Consider the following 21784-nt stretch of genomic DNA (forward strand, 5'->3'; position numbering starts at 1 on the left):
TTTGTAAAATACCAAATTGCATAATTGTTGTCTTCTAAACAGTTCTGCATCTTCAAGCTTTGTTCATCAGTGGGCCTTTCCCTGAACAAAACTTCTCCCAGCCTTGGCTAAAGTCCCTTTGAATAAGCTGCACTTCAGTAATGCACAGCAAACATTTGGACTGATCTGACTCCAATAGCTGATTATTACAGAATGTCATGCATTAGCACCATAGTTGTAAATCAACTTCAGCACAGTCATCGCTCCTTGTTATGAGTGGGATGTCTTCCCTCGTCACATGGCTATCCTCGGGACTAAGCACACAATGAGTCAGCTATATTATAACCATCTAGTGTTATCAAACGTTTAATCATTAACCAAGACATTGTCAGTAATCTGTTTTTAGGATCATCACAGTCAGTGAAATACGTTTCACACACAATCTTTGGTAAAGGTACTAATAAAAATGTCATTTCCAGCAATCTAAATTATTTACTTTACTGCACAAAACTTCTTAACTTTACAGTACTTGTGTCGTGCTGAGTGTCAAGGTGACGATTTTGTATTTTAGGGATGTTTATCAAAATGTTAGTTTGTTAGAAATGTACATTCTAAAGCTTAGAGTGTTTAGAGGCTGTTTGACAGGCACATGTGGTTTTAGCTTCAACAACGCAATACTGTTCCATTTGATTCATGTGATCATCCTTCTTATTCCACTCATAGGCCAGAGACTCACACATGCACACCATCAGCAATACTCTTGGTTTTCGGTGTTTTCTGTTGGGAACTGGTGTCTGGTAGCAATTTACCTCTGGAATTTTTTTTCAAAAAAACAGCCCAACATTTACAGCGCAAAAAGAAAACCAAGATCTTTCGCACAGAACCACAAAAGTTTTGCTGGCTTTTTAAAAATCATGATGGCCTTTAACTAATATGATGTGACCTGAAAAACTGTCCTTCCAGATAAAGGGAAGGCATGCAGAGAATAAAGTGGAAACACAACAGGAAAAGGAGTCTAATGAGCTCCCTCCCTCCCCTTTCCTAAACACACTTCCTTTTTTGGTGGTCCATCCCCCTTACACAAGGAAAACAGAACAGAAATACTTGTGTAATACTTTTTTTCTCTCATACATACAGTCTTTTGCCTGAAATGTTGAACTTTAGACACATCTGAATGTAGAAGTGTCTGGGTTCTGGAGCAAAGCAACATTAACTGAATGAATTTGACTGCAGTTGTTTAGTTTTCGTATATACTCAACAGGAGGACTGCATGTGTGGACTTGTTGCTGACATCAAAGAAGGCAGCGTGGACTGCTGGAGGACAACCATCAAAGCTCAAAGTCCCTCTCAGTCACGTCCTGGAATTGTCTCTGGAGTGTAGGCGGACGGCGGAGAGAGAAGGAGGGTTTGAGTGTGGCAGCAGGGGAGAAGAAGGCGAGAAGCATCTGGTTCTCCACTTCAGGAACCAAAGCCTGTAGTGGGGAGCATGTGTGCTGCTATTCTGGAGGAGTACTGCGGCTCGGTCTTCTGGGTGAGTTCAACAGCCTGGGTTAATGCTGCTGACGGCAGACAGTGTGGGTTAAAGGGAAATGATTTCATTGTGGCCTCCAGTTGACTTGAATAACTTGTAAAATGTTCACACATATAATCAATAACTTAAATGTATTGACAATAACACTTGCTTAAATACAATATCACAGCGATACATACAAACGTTTCAGTGACGTTCTGAAATGTTCTTTTCGGTTTGGGAAAATGTCAGTCATAAATCTTGCTTACACACTCAAAAAAATGTGCTTTGTTAGCTACATGTTGTCTATTTAATGTAGTTGTGTCAATCCATATTTCCTAAAACTACTACCTCGAAACATTTTATTCATTTTCACCCCTGTACACAGTGAGTTCATTCAACATGTGACAGGCCAATAATGATTCTTAGGTAAGGGATGACTCGGCATGTCTGTTAACAGCACATGTTTATGAGCTATGACTCAAATCTTTATGTTCATAAAACATATTTATAGTACTATTTTGCTTTAAGCTGTTTAATAGGATTGATTTTCTGCATTTTGTCAGTCTTTCCAGAAAAATATCTTTGCGTTTGTCAGTGTTTTCAGACAAAAGGCATTGTTTATTGTTTATGTACAGATCACCATGCACATGGGTGTGCCTCCTGTCTTTCTTAGGTATGAACACAGAAATACAATAGGGCCAGCTCCACAAAGAAAATAATTAAGGATGAAGTAGTAACATTCTTATCAGGACAATTACACATCAAAACAAAAAGAGGAGAGACTTAGCAATAATAAAGTGATGCAATAGCAAGCAAACCAAACATTTAAAGGTATTAAAGATTCAAAGATGTTACAAATAGAAAAGTGTGCCTGTGTGTTTGCCATATTAAAATAACAAACATTCAAACATACATGAAGGATTATTTACTTATTCTGTTATTTGGCAAGATATTCCTTTTTAGAGGTATTCTTTTGACAAATGCTACATGCTATGTTACAAATAAAGCCATTTTGTGTTTTCTTCATCACGTTTTATAGATTAAAATGTTAAACAAAACATTAAAAAACATCTATCTTATTGTGTAAATGTAAATATTTAATTTCCCTCACGAGTAATTGTTAAATCCATTTAACCAATGAAATAGAATGATTTATATAAACTTTTCACGTAATTTCACAATTTATACATGTATACTTATTTTCACTAATAAATACATTCCATCCAGAAAACCTGCATTTCAAGTGATTGAAATGCTTATGAATTATTTAAAAGCATTCAAAAAGCTTTGACACACTACACTTTTCAAATTTGTGTTAGTACCTTTTGCTCTTAAAGTATTGTTCAGCCCATTTCACTCGACGTTGCTGTAAATCCATTAGCACCCATCTCATAATTGCTCTCTTCTACGGAAGTGAAGATAAGTGGACTCATTCCCATTCAGCCATAAACTTAGGGACTTAGGGTTTACTCAATTATGAATAACTGATTTCTAATCAGGGAGGTGTGACCCTGCACTGAGTGAGCTCCAGTGCTAGTGAGCTTTGTGTTTGTGCTCATCTCTGAGGTAAGGACAGCTCTGTCACTCAGTTACCAGTTATCCTTGTGTGATGGAAGTGTGTGTGTCTTTGTGTGTGCACCTCAGAATGCTTCATATCTGAACAGAGAAGACCCAGACCTCCCATTATGTTTCGAGCAAACGGTGCTGGTCTGGATCCCCCTGGGCTTCCTGTGGCTCTGCGCCCCGCGACACCTGGCGTCTCTCTGCAGCAGGAAGCAAATCACCAAAAAACATCTGTCTAAACTTTACATCTGCAAACAGGTAAAGCACGCAACCAAACATGCCACTCCAGTCATAATGTGATGCTGACAGAGAAAATGAAGAAGCAGACAGAAAAAGAAGAAGCCGATAGAGAAAAAGAAGAAGCCTTTTTATATATTTTATGCACCACTAGCAATATCATATTTTATATCTTGAAAGACATCTTTTTATAGATTAAAAATACTGGAAGAACGTTTTGTTTATTAGGGCACTAGATTAAAAAAAAGACACTTGTAACATTTAATGTTTTTTTCATACAGAAAAGTTCAATTACAGTTAAAATAATGTGGACTTTGATGTGCTTTCCTCCCCTCAGCTTGTGGTCTCTCTGCTGTTCCTGACGGCCATCGCAGCCCTGGCCGTGACTCTAGGAGAGGATTATGGTCCAAGCGCAGACCCACCTTCAACAGTGAAAAACGCTGGTGTATACTACGTTAACCCCATCCTATACGCGGTGACATGGGTAAATATTGGATTCGTATTGATTGATATATTTTCTCTGGTATTAAAGATGGAAAGATGACATGTTCTTTTGTCTTTTCTCAGATACTTCTGCTGTTGTGCCAGGAAGGAGTCAGGCGGAGGGAAGGAGCAGTAGACTCGGCCACTCTCTTCATTTTCTGGTTGTTCCTGGTTCTGTGTGATGTCTTTCCTTTCCAGACCCTCCTACGAGAGGCGCTCCGGCTGGTACGAGACATAGTTCAGAGCAAGACTTTTAGCCAGAAAAGAAGTCGGTGTCAGTGCGCCATCGCTTGATTTGATGCAGCTCTCTGTATTTGTAACATCTTTGTTATACTCATTTTGGACCAACAGGGCGAAATCAGTGATGTCCCTCGTTTCTGCCTGTTCTACATTTCCTTTGGATTGGAGTTGATTGCACTCATTCTCTCTGCTGTGGCTGATATCGCTCCAGAAGACAAGGAGCTTTTCAAAAAGGTACCATTTCACCCAGATGGAGACATTTTCCTTATGTAACCGTTTTTATTTTTATTTTAAACTGCGAGTTACAAAAGAATGTAAGACATATATTAAACTGAACACCAATCACCTCAGCACTATGTGAATGTAATGTGTGTGCATGCTGTTATGTTTTTATCTACAGAATCCAGAGGCAGGGGCAGCATTTTTGAGCAGAATTACTTTCAACTGGTTGAACAGGTAAATTAAAAGTAGCCCTCGTAACAATCCAAGCAAAAATCCACACACATACGCCTCGATGATCAATTTGTCCTTGTTCCTTCAGTATGATGTTCAAGGGGAACAGGCAGCCCTTGGTACAGGAGGACTTGTGGGAGCTGCAGGAGGAAGATAGCACAGCTACCATCAACGCCCGCTTTCAGTTTTTCATGAAGTCAGAGTTGGCTGCAGCTCGGGTCCGGTTGGAAAAAAAGTTGAAGAAAAAACAGGATAGCAAAGCAAAGGGAGCCACCTTTCAAAATCCCATGGTCAACGGACTGGCCAATGGCGTCAATCAGGACGTGCTGATGATGGTAAGAGCGCAGTACATTTATCCTGCACTTTAAAAATGTGTGTTATTACTAGCGTCATTGATTCTCTGTCAGCGCCCCACGTTCATTTTTTAATTTCATGTTCAAAAAACACTTTTCTTTAGGAGGAAAAGGGAAAGAAAGATGATGGAAAGAAAGATGATGAGAAGACGAAGAAAAAGAAGGAAAAGGACAAAGAGAAGGAGGAAGTTGATCATCCAAGTTCATGGCTGATTTCCACCATTTACAAGAGCTTCAAAGGTCTTCTGTTTGAATCTGCCTTCTTCAAACTTCTCCAGGACCTACTGGCTTTTGCCAGTCCTCAACTTCTAAAGTAAGTCCAGTTTTGTGGTATTGTTAAAGCTAATTATTTATCTATCAAGATTGGACAGAAGAACCTTGAACCTTCTCAATCACAACAAAGTGTTACTTTTCACTGGTGTTCTTTTTCACTGGGTCACAAATCATTTACTCAGGGTCAATGAACTCTCAATGCTATAGCACAGAATATTGAACTGTTGACAAAGTGGGGAGGCACACAGAAAAGGGAGGATAATAATTAAGAATCATTTGGTCATCTTTACAAAGGCGACAAGATTGAACTATATCGTTAAAATCGGTTCTCGGTTCTTGTGAATGTTCTGACCCCTGAGTTTTAAACAGGAGGTCTGCAGGTGGGCTGCTGAATTATTGATTAACGTTTAATTTATACTAAATGTGTTGTGCTCTTGCTACCCATGAATCCTCGTTCAATTAGGTGAGATAGCTAACTATGATAATCATTTGACTTCAATTCAAATGTGATCACATTTGATGCTGCACACAGCAGGAGTCTGAGAAGGTTGAAAATAATTGGTATCCTCTGAGCTGTGGGACGGATATGTACTGGCTGTCACCTCAACATTACAATACCTCAGCTCACCATCTCTGCTCCTGACTACTTTATAACTCCCTGCAAAAAATGCTAAGAAATGACTTTGATAGAATTTAATTTCCTTGTTACTTCTTCATATTAGAGATAGCTTTTTGTTACAATTTAAATACTTATGAAGCTGCAACACTACAACATATTTGGAAGCACTAGCAGTAACCTTATACAGTTTTATGTTTCGGGAATGTTGCCACAGACTCAGTTCATAATACTGAATAATATTTAAATATTGCAATATTTTAGTGAGCTCAAACTTCATTATTTTACTTCATTCCGTGATAATTTCCCAATTTCGGATCAATAAAGTTAATCTATCTGTTTATTCATCCATCGTTTAAGAGACAGTTAAAGTAGATGACAGTCAGAATAAAGGAAATTATTCAATTTCATGATAGAAAAATAAATCAAAGATCAATTTCGAGTGAGTTGAGCTGACCTTTAACTAACTTTTTTATACTTCTCCTAGATTGATGATCTCTTTCACTCAGGACAAATCTAGGTATATCTGGGAGGGGTACCTGTATGCAGTGCTGCTGCTCCTGGTGGCCATACTGCAGTCTCTGTTCCTGCAGCAGTACTTCCAGCGCTGCTTTGTGCTGGGGATGAAGGTTCGCACGGCCATCATTGCTGCTGTTTACAAAAAGGTAACAACTCATGTGACATTTTTTTACTTTACCTTGCACATTTAAACAAAAAAAGGAAACGACCACGGCAGTTAACAATATAAAAAATATATATAGGGTTCTTACGGTCATTAAAAACCTGGAAAAGTCATGGAAAATCAAAATGCAAATTCCAGGTCCTGGAAAAGTTATGGAAAACAAGATTTTTCCCAAAGTTTTGGAAAAGTCATGGAAATGTAACTAAAGTTGCATGAAATATAATTTATATTTTAGCTAATCGCCGAAATAGTAATACTATAATGATAATAAATACTGTATCGTATAGTAATGAAACGTAAAATGGCATTTAACTGACGAGATATTTAGCTGGTGAGAGATTTTAGTCGCTTTATTTGATTTGTTTTAGATAGGCACAACATGTTTCAGACCTTATTTTCCTGTTCTACAGTATGTTAAAATAAACCATTTTCAGTGGTACCGCTGAGAAAGAGTAATTTTTTTGGTCATGGAAAATTAGGTAAAGTTCATGGAAAAGTCATTGAAAATCATTGGCGAAAAAGTGTATGAACCCTGTATATACGTATTAACACATTTGTAACTCAAAAGACTTGTTAGCTGTATGAGCGATAAGTCACTTAAATCAACAAATGAAATGACCTTCTATTAATTTCCTAAGCTTTCCAATATCTCATACATTTACAGTAATTATAAGCCTTTTTTTATATTTCCAATATTTTATAATAGCCCTCAGCTACTATGCCAATATACAATAGCATGAAGTTAAAGAAACATCTTTTGTTATTATTTGCAAACTATTAAAACTTGTAACAAATTGTCCTCTCCTTGCTTCCTTTCCACTTCCCTCCCTCCCTACAATATCCTCTTTATCCAAGGCATTGGTTGTGTCTAATGACGCACGTAAAGAGTCTACGGTTGGGGAAACTGTGAACCTGATGTCAGCAGACGCCCAGCGCTTCAACGACGTGACCAACTTTATCCACCTGCTGTGGTCCTGCCCTATGCAGATCCTGTTGTCCATTGTCTTTCTGTGGATCGAGTTAGGACCGTCTGTGTTGGCAGGTCTGGCAGTCATGGTCCTGATGGGGCCCATCAATGGACTGATAGCCAACAAGGCCAGAAAAATCCAGGTCAGCAGAAATGCACACTTATACACGGTTCTTGTGACACCCATTAGAATAAATTGTACGATACATAACAACAATTGTAGATCTACTTTTTCGCAAAGTCAAAGATTTTTCCAAGAAATGTGAGGCAGCTTTGAGAAACTCCAAGAGAGATCTAAAGTAAATGTAATGCATCGTTATAACATGAAGTTAACAGTGCACATGATAATTAACCATCTTTTCTTTTCAGATAAAGAGCATGAAGTTCAAAGACAAGAGACTGAAAATCATGAATGAAATACTCAATGGAATGAAGGTGAGTAAATAGTCCATCATCAACAGTGTGAGGGGAATTGTTTTGGAGCATTGATCGGAAAACAAGGAAACTCAAACCGATCTGACGTCTGACAAACTGAAGGTTTGATTAAAAGCTTGGCAAAGGAGAAACAGAAGAAGAACAATACAATCTATTTTTAAGTACAGCCATTTTCTTTCCCTATTTATCCTAAACAAGGGCCTTCATTATGCTTCTTTATCTAAAACTGAGCCATTTCCATGACTTCTCAATTCGTAATCAAAACAAGCCATTGAATCATCACTGGCTCCAACTTTCTGTCTCATTTAGCTGGCATACCAGCGGACACCAGTCACAGACAGTTTGTCTTTTAATAGGAAATTGGCATTCTTTTATTCTTTACAATTAGGAATCAATTCTGCTCCCTTTTTTGTTTTAAAATGTTTCATGCGGATTTGCTGATTAGGGGGAGTCTTAGTGAGTCCTACCTCAGATGAAAAGATTGTCAGCCTCTTGATTGTTAGTCTGCAGTGCCGTCTTTTATACTGCATCCCCACATGTAGTTTATTGACATTCACTCATAGCGTTTAAATGCTGTCCCTCTGTTTCCACACCCTTCCTTTTCTTTTGCTTTCCACAATACCCGCTACTTCCTTGTTCCCCTCTTCATTTAATCTCTCACCAGATTCTGAAGCTGTATGCATGGGAGCCATCCTTCCAGACACAGGTGGAGGACATTAGGGAGAAGGAACTTAAAGTCATGAAGAAGTTTGCCTACCTGTCGTCTATCTCCGTCTTTGTGTTCAACACTGCTCCGGCGTTGGTAAGTCCCTTTAAGGTAGCCTTGCCAATAGATAGGTTAACGATTGTTTTTGCAAATCTCACACTTCCTGTTTCTGCAGGTTTCTCTGGCCACATTTGCAGTGTTTGTAGGGGTGAGCCCAAGCAACATTTTGACTGCGGAAAAAGCTTTCACCTCCATCTCGCTTTTCAACCTCCTCCGATTTCCCCTGGCCATGCTGCCCATGCTCATCGCTGCCATTGTGCAAGTAAGGGAACATCACACATGGTACACACACACACACACACACATGCTACATGCTACACACACACACACACACACACACACACACACACACACACACACACACACACACACACACACACACACACACACACACACACATGGTACACACACACACACACACACACACACACACACACACACACACACACACACACACACACACACACACACACACACACACACACACACACACACACACACACACACACACACACACACACACACACACACACACCAAAGCTGGAAGCCCACTAACTTGTTCTTTGGCCTTTCAGATGACAGTGTCTAAAAAGCGTCTGGAGAAGTTCCTGGGAGGCGAGGACCTTAAAACTGATGTTGTGCTCCATGACCCCAGTTTCAGTATGTTCACAATCAGCATTTACACATGTTCCTCAGATCCATTTACACTCCTATCTGCCAGTCTTTTCATGTGTCTATGCATCTCTGTTCATCTTCTAGACACTGCTGTTAGTGTACAAGATGGCTCCTTTGCTTGGGAAAGACAATCTGAGCCTCTGCTGAAAAAGTACGTCTGTTGTGTCAAACAAAAAAATAAAAAATGTAGATATTACGCTATATGGCTGAAAGATATTGTGTCTGTTGCTTCTGTATGTTGAACATCATTTTCCTGTGTGCGTTTGCCAGTGTTTCCTTAGATATTAAGCCAGGTCGGTTGGTGGCAGTAGTGGGAGCTGTGGGTTCAGGAAAGTCTTCTCTCATGTCAGCCCTCCTGGGAGAGATGCACACCACCAAGGGCTTCATTAACATTCAGGTGACATTTATTTCTGTCTTCACATCCGTCTAACAAAAGTAGTGCGTTCTTAATTAACCCTGGTTATAATTGAACATTGACTCATCATCAAATGTTCAGGACATTCTGTTTGTTTGTTTTTTTACAAGAAACAGAACAATACACTACAAGAAAGATGCTCATGCACAAACAAACAAAAATGTCTCCTGATGGATTCTGTATATTATGAATTTACTCTTATGATTAACCCAACAGCACAATAGTAGATACAAGCATGTAGGATTAGAATACAACAAGCATCAAAGGCTCATATCGACTATGGTTCTCCAACATATAACGTAAAAAAAAACATTAAACCATTAGAGCACTCGAGAAAACACAAAGATATCATGGCAAAGTCCCACAGCCTATGTTGCAAGCTCTCCTATCGCACTTCAGACTATAAGCTACTTAGAAATCCTCTCTTCAAACCTGGAAAGATGTACTCCATATTAGACCTAATGGATTTCAGTTGTACAGCAGCAGCAGCATAAAGACGTGTACTTAGCCGTCAGACAACAGTGCAGTTAAAAGGGAGTCTGTGCCTGACTATTTCTGTGACTATCTCCAGGGTTCTCTAGCCTTTGTGCCACAGCAGGCCTGGATCCAAAATGCGACTCTGAAAGACAACGTCCTGTTTGGCTCTGAACATGACAAGACCAGGTTCCAGGAGGTGATAACGGCCTGCGCCCTGGACCCTGACCTGGAGCTGCTGCCTGGTCGTGAACTCACTGAGATTGGAGAGAAAGTAATTATCAAGGACTTGAAAAATGGGATGTTTGATGTGTTTTGATGTTTAGTGAGAAACACAGTCATATTGAACAAGTGTGTCAGTAGGTCACAGCGGCCACAAAACCAGTGAAGTAATGCCACTTCATTTTGACAAGAATATCAAGAGCAAAACTATTTTCAATGTATTTTTATCAATGAATTTACTGAATAGATCGCCCTTCACTACATGAGCACTTTGTGTTTTCACATCTTTTTCATAGAACTGATGATCTGAGTCGTATTAGTTTCCATGTAACATTATCAATGACACACATAATGTCCTAAAATAAAAACAAATGTTCTTTCTCCTCTCCCTCACCTCTCCTCTCTTCTCCTCTCCTCTCCTCCTCTCCTCTCCTCTCCTCTCCTCTCCTCTCCTCTCCTCTCCTCTCCTCTCCTCTCCTCTCCTCCTCTCCTCTCCTCTCTTCTCCTCTCCTCACCTCTCCTCTCCTCTCCTCTCTTCTCTTCTCCTCTCCTCTCCTCCCTCTCTTCTCCTCTCCTCACCTCTCCTCTCTTCTCCCCTCCTCTCCTCTCTTCTCCTCCCCTCACCTCTCTTCTCTTCTCCTCTCCTCTCCTCTCCTCTCTTCTCCTCCTCACCTCTCCTCTCCTCTCTTCTCCTCTCCTCTCCTCTACTTCTCCTCCTCTCCTCTCCTCTCTCTCCTCTCTTCTCCCCTCCTCTCCTCTCTTCTCCTCCCCTCACCTCTCTTCTCTTCTCCTCTCCTCTCTCTCTCCTCTCCTCTCCTCTCCTCTCCTCTCTTCTCCTCCTCACCTCTCCTCTCCTCTCTTCTCCTCTCCTCTCCTCTACTTCTCTCCTCTCCTCTCCTCTCCTCTCCTCTCCTCTCCTCTCCTCTCCTCTCCTCTCCTCTCCTCACCTCTCCTCTCTTCTCCTCACCTCTCCTCTCCTCTTCTCTTCTCCTCTCCTCTCCTCTCCTCTCCTCTCCTCTCCTCTCCTCTCCTCACCTCTCCTCTTCTCTTCTCCTCTCCTCTCTTCTCCTCTCCTCTCCTCTCCTCTCTTCTCCTCACCTCTCCTCTCCCTCTCTTCTCCTCTCCTCTCCTCACCTCTCCTCTCTCTCTCCTCACCTCTCCTCTCCTCTCCTCTCCTCTCCTCTCCTCTCCTCTCCTCTCCTCTCTTCTCCTCTCCTCTCCTCACCTCTCCTCTCTTCTCCTCTCCTCACCTCTCCTCTCCTCTTCTCTTCTCCTCTCCTCTCTTCTCCTCTCCTCTCCTCTCCTCTCTTCTCCTCACCTCTCCTCTCCTCTCTTCTCCTCTCCTCTCCTCACCTCTCCTCTCTTCTCCTCACCTCTCCTCTCCTCTCCTCTCCTCTCCTCTCCTCTCCTCTCCTCTCCTCTCCTCTTCTCTTCTCCTCTCTTCTCCTCTCCTCTCCTCTCTTCTCCTCTCCTCTACTTCTCTCCTCTCCTCTCCTCTCTTCTCCTCTCCTCTCCTCTTCTCTCCTCTCCTCTCAGGGCATTAATCTCTCAGGTGGTCAGAAGCAGCGTGTGAGCTTGGCCAGGGCAGCTTACAGTCAGGCTGATATTTATTTATTAGATGATCCCTTGTCTGCTGTGGACTCTCATGTAGGAAAGCATCTCTTTCATCAAGTGATTGGACCCAATGGACTCCTAAAAGACAAGGTTTGTGCTAAGCCTACATTTATGCGTTAGTCACTAATTATTGTTTTACCTTTATGATGACTTTTCTTTGAATTTTAGTTGAATTGAAAGGGACAATGATTTCTAACATAGTTTCTAAACAGAGCGTTAAAGTGATATACTCCAACGGGTTTAAACTGTACTGTAGCTATTGATATATACAGTATATGAAGCTTTTATTATAATAAGATATACTAAAACATAGATACAGTAAATGGGTTCAGCTTTGGTTTGCTTTTAGACAACACTCAACCCTTTTATATCTGGAATTCATTTCTGTTGTGTTGAGTTGACAGCCCTTAAGGGAGAAAGGTCAACTTCAATATAAGTCAAAGTAACATGTGACATATATAGGTATTATATAAATGCGGAAAGGGAATATACAGGCATTTTGTAGACCATTTATTCTTCCATTTCTTTACTGTTTGAAATTAATATTGATGTCACAGTTGAGGCCAAGTGTTTCTTCACTTTTACAGACTCGCATCCTGGTGACTCATGGAGTGAGCTTCCTGCCATATGTAGATGAAATAGTGGTGTTGGTGGATGGAGTGGTATCCGAGGTTGGGTCCTATAAAAGCCTTCGTGCCAGCAGGGGAGCGTTTTCTGAATTTCTAGACACATATGCGAAAGAGCAAAGAAATCGGACCACTTCAGAGCCAGGTACCACTTCAGAGCCAGGTAATCACAGCCTTCTTCTAACTGCATGTTTGATGTAAGAACAACAAAATACTCCTATTTTGTTCAGGTTTCTGGTAGAATGAGCAGAGGGAGGCTCTGGGGATGGGAACATTATTCAAAACAAACAGCCATGGTTAAGAAACTGGTCTTAGGACAGCATATACAGTTGGTGTATCTGCTCTACCATTGTTTTAGCTGACAGCAAAAGTATTTAGTAAATCCACTGATACTTTGTGTAGTAACCCTGATTTTGATTTTGTTAGTTTGTTTGGGCTTTTTGTAATAAACGTTGTATTATGCATTTCATTTGTTCATGTCAATTATCGTAATTTGTTGTGTTTGAGTTGTTGCACAACGCTAAACAATTACTACCCGCATTTAAATATAACCCCGGCATTGTAAAATATTTTCTTACTGTACCCGGAGTGAGCTATGATATACAATTATTATTATTTGTATTACCTGGGCGCCTCCCTAGGGAGGTGTTCCAGGCACATCCAGCTGGGAAGAGACCAAGGGGTAGACCTAGAACCAGGTGGAGGGATTATATCTCTTCTCTGACCTGGGAGCGCCTTGGCCCCAGTCAGAGCTGGTTGATGTGGCCAGGGAATAGAAAGTGTGGGGCTCTCTGCTGGAACTGCTACCACCCGCGACCCGACCACGGATAAGCGGGAGAAGATGGATGGATGGATTATTTGTATTACATTATTACTATTGTTGGTTCGAATGAATTGTCCCCCGGTAAAAACATCCAGCCCCCTGTTGTACTGTGCGTCATTGTTGATCGGTAGTGTGGGTGCATATAATTGCTGTTATAAACATAATAACCTCTTCTGTTGTGTTTAGCACGAGTATCACAGTTGGTAAAATATCAGCATGTTCTACTTTAAGCCTCACTAATGACACTATGTATGCTATTGTGAACATATGTATTTAGGTGGTTTCGAGGAGACTGTAGACTTGGAGCTCATACCTGAAACTGAAGATCTTCAACCCGACTCTCCTTTGGAGGACACGGTTTCTCTTACACTGAAGAGAGAAAACAGTATCCGCCGCAGCAAGCGCATTGGCAGGTTAGAACACCATGAAGTGCTGGGTAACAACATCGAAAAACAGTGTGTGCGTGTTTGTGAGTGTGTGAGGATTAATGTCAGGGGCAGTGGGTTTCTCGTTGGGGGCAACTGACCTCTGTAAAAAAAAACTAATATAGCATCTCTTGCTTTCATGCACAGCATACAAGATCAACATTTTAAGCTTCTACCAACTATATTTTCATCCTGGAATATAATGTGGTCTTTTTCCATATTTTTTCTAGTGTCAGACTAAGAAGACAAAGCTCTGTAAAAGAACCGGAAATAGCCGACAAATCAAACAAAGGCCAGAGACTAATTGAGAAGGAAACTATGGAAACAGGAAAGGTAATATATACGTTTTCTGTCTCGTTCTTTTTCCAACACCACAAATGGACATATTAAGAACTCTTTTTCTGAGCCTTTGTCCTCTCTTTTAACCAGGTCAAGTTCTCAGTATTCCTCCAGTACCTGCGTGCCATGGGGTGGGGATATACCGTCATCGTCTTCCTGGTTTACTTATTACAGAACATTGCTTTCATTGGTCAAAACTTGTGGCTGAGTGACTGGACCAATGACGCAGTGGACTACTACAACATGACATACCCGAGTTGGAAGAGGGACACCAGGGTGGGAGTCGTTTGGAGTTCTGGGAGTGGCTCAAGGTAACTGACAGTCCTGATGACACAGGCTCCGCCCTCTACTCTTTGGTAATACTTTTCACTTAGGCGAGAGCTGCTGACTCCCTTATATACTGAGTCGCTAACGCACACAGTCTGGTAGGCTCGTCTTGATTGGCCAGTTACCTTTATGTAATGCCAATTACGTGCCTGCAGGTAATTGGTGAATATTATTACCCAAACAGTCCAATAGAACTCTGTTCGTTCATATAGAACTAGGGTTGCAATACATAACCATCGTTAAACACATTTTCTTTATTATGCAAATATGTTCAGATCCATGTCAGTTAGCTTCTTAAAATGAATTAGTAGCAGTAAAAAACTCTCCACACATTGAGTTTCTACATTTCTAACACAATGTATTCAAAGAATAGATGGGAAGTCAGTTCCTTCACTTTTTATTCTTCACTATGGAGCAAGAGCCAGGACTTTATTAGCTCAGCTTTTATGCTGAACACATGTGATATGGGGTCAATGGTAGAGATTGGACATTGTTTTTTAGGACCTGCGGCTGTTTACATCACCTGACAACTCAAGAGAGTTGTATGAGAGATACGAGAATTTAATCATTTGAGTTTGGAAATAATAGTGGAGCTTAACAGTTACACTACCTATTCAGCTAAACATTAATCTTAACTAACACCACAACATATCCTTTTTACATTGCAGTTTGTGTACACAATAAAGAAACAAGATACAATAGGGTTATAAGTGAGCTATGGTCATGCTGATATGCCGTACTTATTACACAGACATTGGAAAACGTAAGCCCTTTGTAAGCCTTCCATCCTTCCCATGCAAATTGCCAGATTGTAGTTTAGTTTCGAAAGGAATTTACAGTAAAATGTATTTTTCTTTAGAGAGAGAACAGAAGAGCTTGAACTAAGAAATGATGACAGGCATAATCATGCAGAAGTTCATTGTGATTGGGAGCTTTTTCTTCAAATAAACAAACACAGGTTGACATGTTTTGGGTCTAATATTTTGATCATTTTTATTTATAAATGATACAGTATCTTACTCTAATGTTTCACCAAACTGGCTCCCTTAGTAAACTCAGTAAACACAAGCAGGGCTTTTGCATGGCACAAATTGGAATAATATTGATGTCATGTTTTTTGGACACATTAAATATACACAACATAATATTACTAAATATTTTTTGACAAATGCATTTGGATGCTTTGACACCTTGAGGAGCACAGATGTTGTCCCACCTAGCCCAGTCTCTGGATCATAGACATGCTCTGAATGTCAAATATTGCCCCTATAAAATATATTGCCATAAGATTTAGTTTGGTTTTATCTTTCCTCTTGTCAGATGATAATATAAAACATGTTGATGTCTGATGTTCACAAAACCGTAACTGGATAAATGCAGGAAATGGTTTCTCTTCTGGTAGCATGGTGTCAATATAATACATTATTCGTCTGACAGCAAGAAAAATATGTGTTTCTAAAATGTTTCTGTATTGTGATATGGATTTGTGAGGGACTGAGGTTGACCTCTTAAGTTTGACATGTACAAATCTGTGCAAAGAGAAATAACATGATTTCTAAAAGATTTTGACGTTTTCTTTTTTTGCTGCTGCTTTCTGTTGGAGAGTGATTAGAATTGCCACCCTCTTAAGAAACAAAGGAAATAGGAAAATAGGAACATTATTTCCAAAAAATGAAAATGGTCTGTAATTGTTGAAGTGCTCTCTAAGCTGCTCCAAATGTATCCAGTAGAGTGCCGCTGCTCTTGGATTCTGGTGATGAAACTTTGATTACCAATCAGATGCAGAGGCAAGAATGAAGCGTTGGATAAGATGATGTTAACACTTCAGAACTATACCTGAACTAATGTGATGCTTCATGTCGGCAACTGTGGATCTGGAGTTGGTTTTCATGTGTTTGAGGATCTCTTCTTCTGTTGCAGGCTTGTTTGTGTTCTTCAGTACGCTGCTCCTGGCCAAAGCTTCGATCTCTGCATCACGTATCCTGCATTCGAGGCTGCTTAACAACATACTGCGAGTTCCCATGGTATTCTATGACACCACACCCATTGGAAGAGTCGTCAACCGCTTTGCAAAGGTAGAATTTATCATTTACCCTTTTTCATAGTTTTTTCATTCTCGTTCTTTTCTTTTTGTTATTCGCTGAGGTCTTTCTACCTACATTTTCTAAACATTGTAATAAGTCTGCATAAAGTCATCCTAAAGCAGTTTTGCTACACAAAATGTCAATCTTCGATTCAGTATTTATGTTCATGCAGATTTTATTCCTCCTTATAAACAAGGACAACATTGATAAACCTGCTAATAAGATCAAATATTAAAGCCTCAAGTGTACTTACATGTTTCCCGAACAGGAAGTATGGCAATTCCACAGGAGTTAATTATAAATTGAGGAACCAGATGAGACTAGATTGCTTTTCATCTGTTTTGGGTCACTTGAAAACACTTTAATATGTTACTTTTAATAAAAGACTAACCTTTCCCTTTGCTTGTTCCAAAGGATATTTTCACAGTGGATGAAGCCATTCCACAGTCCTTCCGCTCCTGGTTAATGTGTGTGCTGGGTGTGTTGGGGACACTGTTTGTCATCTGTCTGGCCACTCCTTTCTTCACCATCATCATCATTCCTCTGGCCTTGGTCTACTACTTTGTACAGGTAAGCTGAACCTGAACAGTGAACATTAAAGTGAAAATGGCTTTTTCCAATTGGAAAAAGAATCCAACAACACTTCTGTTCATGTTTTTCCTTTCTCTTTTCACCTAGCGTTTCTATGTAGCGTCTTCAAGGCAGCTACGTCGACTGGACTCAGTGTCTCGCTCTCCTATATACTCACACTTTAGTGAGACAGTGTCAGGTCTGTCAGTGATAAGAGCCTACGGCCATCAAGAAAGATTTCTGAACCACAACACAAAAACTATTGATGAAAACCTCAAGAGCGTCTACCCGTGGATAGTGTCGAACAGGTCAAATATTGAAGTCATCAAAGCCAATATCTCACCTATGTGATTTTCAGTATGGTTTAAATGATGATATCATTATATCTCCGTGTGTGTGTTTCTTCACTCTGCAGGTGGCTGGCCATCCGTCTGGAGTTCCTTGGGAACCTGGTGGTCTTTTTCTCCGCTCTGCTTGCAGTATTATCCAGGGACACTCTGGACAGCGGCCTGGTTGGCCTGTCTATATCCTACTCCCTTAATGTCAGTGAATTAGACTCCACTCTTACACTGCAGATGATGATTTAGATTTGAATGCCAGTAATAATTACAAGGTATTTTAATGCTAACAAATTCACATGGCCCTTCTTTCCTTACAGGTGACCCAGACCCTTAACTGGCTCGTAAGGATGACATCAGAGCTGGAAACCAATATTGTGGCTGTGGAGAGAGTGAGTGAATACACCGAGCTGGAGAACGAGGTACGTGGCATCAAGAGCTAAATCTTCGTTCACAAACCGAAAGTGTCTTCATGGCGTGTTAATATAATTCAGGGTTCATACACTTTTTCACCAATGATTTTCAATGACTTTTCCATGACCGTTACCTAATTTTCCATGACCACTGAAATTACTCTTTCTCAGTGGTACCACTGACATTTTTTTTATTTTGACATGGTAAGCTGGAAAATATGAAACATGTTGTGCCTATCTAAAACAAATCAAATAGTTGGCTTACTAGCTCCCACAGACTAAAGCCACTGTAGACAAGAGGTCGTGATTGTAAAAATCTCTCACCAGCAAAATATCTCGGCAGTTAAATGCCATTTTACGTTTCATTAGTATACGATACAGTATTTATTATCGTTATAGTATTACTTATTTCGGCGATTAGATAAAATATAAATTATATTTGATGCAACTTTGGTTACATTTCCATGACTTTTCCAAAACTTTGGGAAAAATATTGTTTTCCCATAACTTTTCCAGGGCCTGGAATTTGAATTTTTAATTTCCATGACTTTTCCATGTTTTTAATGACCGTAGGAACCCTGATCATTGTGTTCTTAATCCTTTTATTCCATATAATCTTTCATAGCTTTGGTTAGGTATAGAGATACGACGACAAAACTACATTTCTCAGCCTTACAACGTCTGTTTCTTTTTCTACAGGCTAAATGGGTAACTGACACTCGGCCTCCAGAGAAGTGGCCTGAGGCAGGAAGAGTTCAGTTTGAAAACTACAAGGTCCGTTATAGAGCTGGATTGGACCTGGTGCTGCATGGCATCACCTGTGACATCAACAGCATGGAGAAGGTCAGTGTGTGTGTGTGTGCGTGTGTGTGTGTGTGTGTGTGTGTGTGTGTGTGTGTGTGTGTGTGTGTTTGTGTGTGTGTGTGTGTGTGTGTGTGTGTGTGCGTGCGTGCGTGCGTGCGTGCGTGCGTGCGTGCGTGCGTGCGTGCGTGCGTGCAACACATTCCTGAATAGATTTTCTGGTGGGTTGCTGGTAGAATTGGTGTTGGAGCTATTTATTGCTTTACATGATCAATTAGTTACACATTTACATGTATTTCCTTGGAGTTATTTGGAATGTATATTTAGTATGGATGTAACGATATACCGAATATCGCGGTATCGCGGTAAATAAACTTCCCAATACCGTCGTGAGATTGACAAAATCTATTTTTTAAATTTTAAATTTTAAACCTTTATTTAACCAGGTGGTCCCATTGAGATCATCGATCTCTTTTTCAAGAGATACCTGTCTAACATGGCAGCAAGTAGGTTACAACATGAAAATAAAACAACAGATAACACAAAAGGACATCGTATTTACAGGGCTACATTTAAACACCTAGAGACATTGACAAGTATCAACCATATATTTATATCTCGCCCTGTCAATAAGCCTGGCGTTAGACTTTTTCGCTGTCCGTCATTTCGACAGACAGGATCATAAAATATCCGTCATAATCCCTTATTACCCGTCGGGTCTGAAAAGTTCACGATAGAGCATGCTCGTGAACTGTCAACGGGGGGGGGGGGGGGCGGTGTTATGCCGTGTGTGCATGCACCTCGCTGGATGCGCACAGCGTAAAGCAAGACCTCCCAGACATGTATTGATCTGTACGGCAAAGTACGGTTTGGAAACTATATCATTTCCTTTTGGAGGGCATGCATAACACGGCATAACACCAGGGCCTCGCTGCGGGGAAACGTTGGTGATGTTCCGAGTTTGTTCTAATCTGTCAAAATGACAGACTGCTTTCAGATTTTTCCGTCATTGTTAAATAAAATATTCGGTTAACGCGACCACTGCTGTCCCAGCAACATCAGTACCAAGCGAGAGAGTTTTTTCCAGAGCAGGGGATATTGTAAATGCCCAAACATCCCAGCTTATAAATACCTGGAAATGTGGACATTCTCATATGCCTAAAAACCTGTCTGATGATGCTGAGTGAGTGACTAGTGAGTTTGAGTTGAGTTACTTGAAAAACTAAAGTGAAACTTGATTTATTTTATTGCAGGGTCTGATTATTAAATGTCCTTGTTTATTTGTGAGATGCAGTGGCATAAAGAAAATGCTTACTTTGTTTGGTAGTACTAGTAGGTACAAAAACACTGGTTTTCTTGTTCCAGTCTGTTACTGTCACTTTGTTTTTGACACTTTAAAATACTGCTATCCTACAAAAATGCTGTAAAAATCAGATTTATTATGTAATAAAAAAACATTTTCAGAGTAAAAAAATGTTTTATTGAAAAAAAAATTCAGATTTTTCTTCTTCTTCCCCTTATTATTCAATATCGCAATAAATACCGTACCGTGGACTTGTTATCGTGATATTATCGTACCGTGAGTTTTTGGTATCGTTACATCCCTAATATTTAGTGTAGTTATTGTAGTTAATTCAAATAGTTTATTATGCTTTTATTTTGAAGGAGTTTTTGGCACCTATTGATCATGTACCCAGTATATTGGAGACAGTCGGTGGTGGGGTCAGCGCACCAGTATCAATCAATCAATCAATGTTTATTTATATAGCCCAATATCACAAATGTTACATTTGTCTCAGTGGACTTCACAGTTTGTACAGAATATCAGTATGACAATACGACACCCTCTGTCCTTAGACCCTCACATCGTACAAGGAAAAAGTATAGGCATATGTTTTATTTTTTACCCGAGTGGTTCAAGTAAAAGCTTTAGGAAATGCTGCAAAAGAAGAATATGCGAAACCATTGTCCACTGTACCTTTGATGAAATTAGATCACGGAAATAAAGCCTAACCAGCCCAAGATTCGCTAGCTGGTGCCTCAGCGGCAGTAATATCTTTTCTGTTTTAGTTCTCTATCATTTGGGCATTACAGTGGGTAAAATGCATTACAATATTATAGTGTGTGAACTATTTTTTCAGGGCAAAATATAAGAAGAATATATCAAATATGTACTCGAGCAATATAAATATAATCATATAAACTACATGTAAACATATATGTTTAGTTAGAGTATGTAGTTGCCTTTTATATTTTTTCAATCAACTGTCACATTAGACCTAGTCCTGACTACTAACTAAAAGGGACAGGTTATATTGTAGCCTCTTTGGAAAAATAGGACAAACATCTGTTCTACAAGCCTCCCATGTGTGCCTTTCATCTTGGCAAGCAATCTGGATGATTCTTTTTGGTCTGATCTTGTCTCAGCTGCTTTTCTTTGCATTATTTTCAAACTGTATATTTCCCCTGGTTCTTTTTCTTCGAATTAACCTCTATCTCTCATCCTTCTGGCTTTTCTTGTAGGCAGTGTCAATGCAGACTGCAGCACAAAGCATACACGGATAAGACTTATGACCGAATAGATAATGCTCATCCTCCAAATACACTTTGCCTTGTATCTCTCACTCCTTCAATTCACTGGCATGATTTTCCATCTCTTTTCAAAAGACACTTTCAGTGTTTTGACGCTTGTTCTTTCAAATAATCAGCATAGGCTGCAGTGAGATTTCTAAAAGCACAACGTTATCCTGATTAGCATTATTCCTTTATATAAATATAATTTAAAAAATGCTCTGTTCATCTCACAAATGGGTGTTCTATGATTCCACTGTATAGAACCTAGAAGAAAAGATGTGTCCGTCTTTACGTTTTACCCTATGTGCTGTCTCTCTGCTTTCAGATTGGTATAGTGGGTCGCACAGGAGCCGGGAAATCCAGCCTGACCAACTGCCTGTTTAGGATTATTGAAGCTGCTGAAGGTCGTATCCTAATTGATGGTGTGGATGTTTCCACAATAGGCCTGCACGACCTCAGAAATAGCCTAACAATCATACCACAGGTACAACACAACAACAATTA

The 21784-nt window shown here is 40.1% G+C and overlaps 1 protein-coding gene across 1 annotated transcript in view; it reads left to right on the plus strand.

The window, feature by feature from the left end:
* Window positions 1-1103: 1103 nt before the first annotated feature.
* abcc2 (ATP binding cassette subfamily C member 2) overlaps window positions 1104-21784 on the plus strand; it is a gene marked incomplete at its 3' end in the record, with an annotated part of 22867 nt that continues 2186 nt past the window's right edge. Inside the window, 30 exon segments of the mRNA XM_079689957.1 lie at window positions 1104-1510; window positions 3137-3313; window positions 3630-3776; window positions 3860-4000; window positions 4127-4249; window positions 4416-4471; window positions 4557-4803; window positions 4926-5134; window positions 6198-6375; window positions 7248-7502; window positions 7729-7794; window positions 8459-8596; window positions 8676-8822; window positions 9136-9220; window positions 9320-9386; window positions 9506-9632; window positions 10222-10398; window positions 11883-12050; window positions 12548-12749; window positions 13687-13822; window positions 14065-14167; window positions 14264-14458; window positions 14460-14484; window positions 16421-16575; window positions 16999-17154; window positions 17263-17462; window positions 17570-17696; window positions 17813-17914; window positions 18605-18748; window positions 21606-21764. Coding sequence (XP_079546083.1) covers window positions 1466-1510; window positions 3137-3313; window positions 3630-3776; window positions 3860-4000; window positions 4127-4249; window positions 4416-4471; window positions 4557-4803; window positions 4926-5134; window positions 6198-6375; window positions 7248-7502; window positions 7729-7794; window positions 8459-8596; window positions 8676-8822; window positions 9136-9220; window positions 9320-9386; window positions 9506-9632; window positions 10222-10398; window positions 11883-12050; window positions 12548-12749; window positions 13687-13822; window positions 14065-14167; window positions 14264-14458; window positions 14460-14484; window positions 16421-16575; window positions 16999-17154; window positions 17263-17462; window positions 17570-17696; window positions 17813-17914; window positions 18605-18748; window positions 21606-21764 — 4257 coding nt within the window. The 5' untranslated portion in view covers window positions 1104-1465.

The sequence above is a fragment of the Notothenia rossii genome, assembly GCF_949606895.1.
Source record: "Notothenia rossii genome assembly, chromosome: 6".
NCBI classification, from domain to species: domain Eukaryota; kingdom Metazoa; phylum Chordata; class Actinopteri; order Perciformes; family Nototheniidae; genus Notothenia; species Notothenia rossii.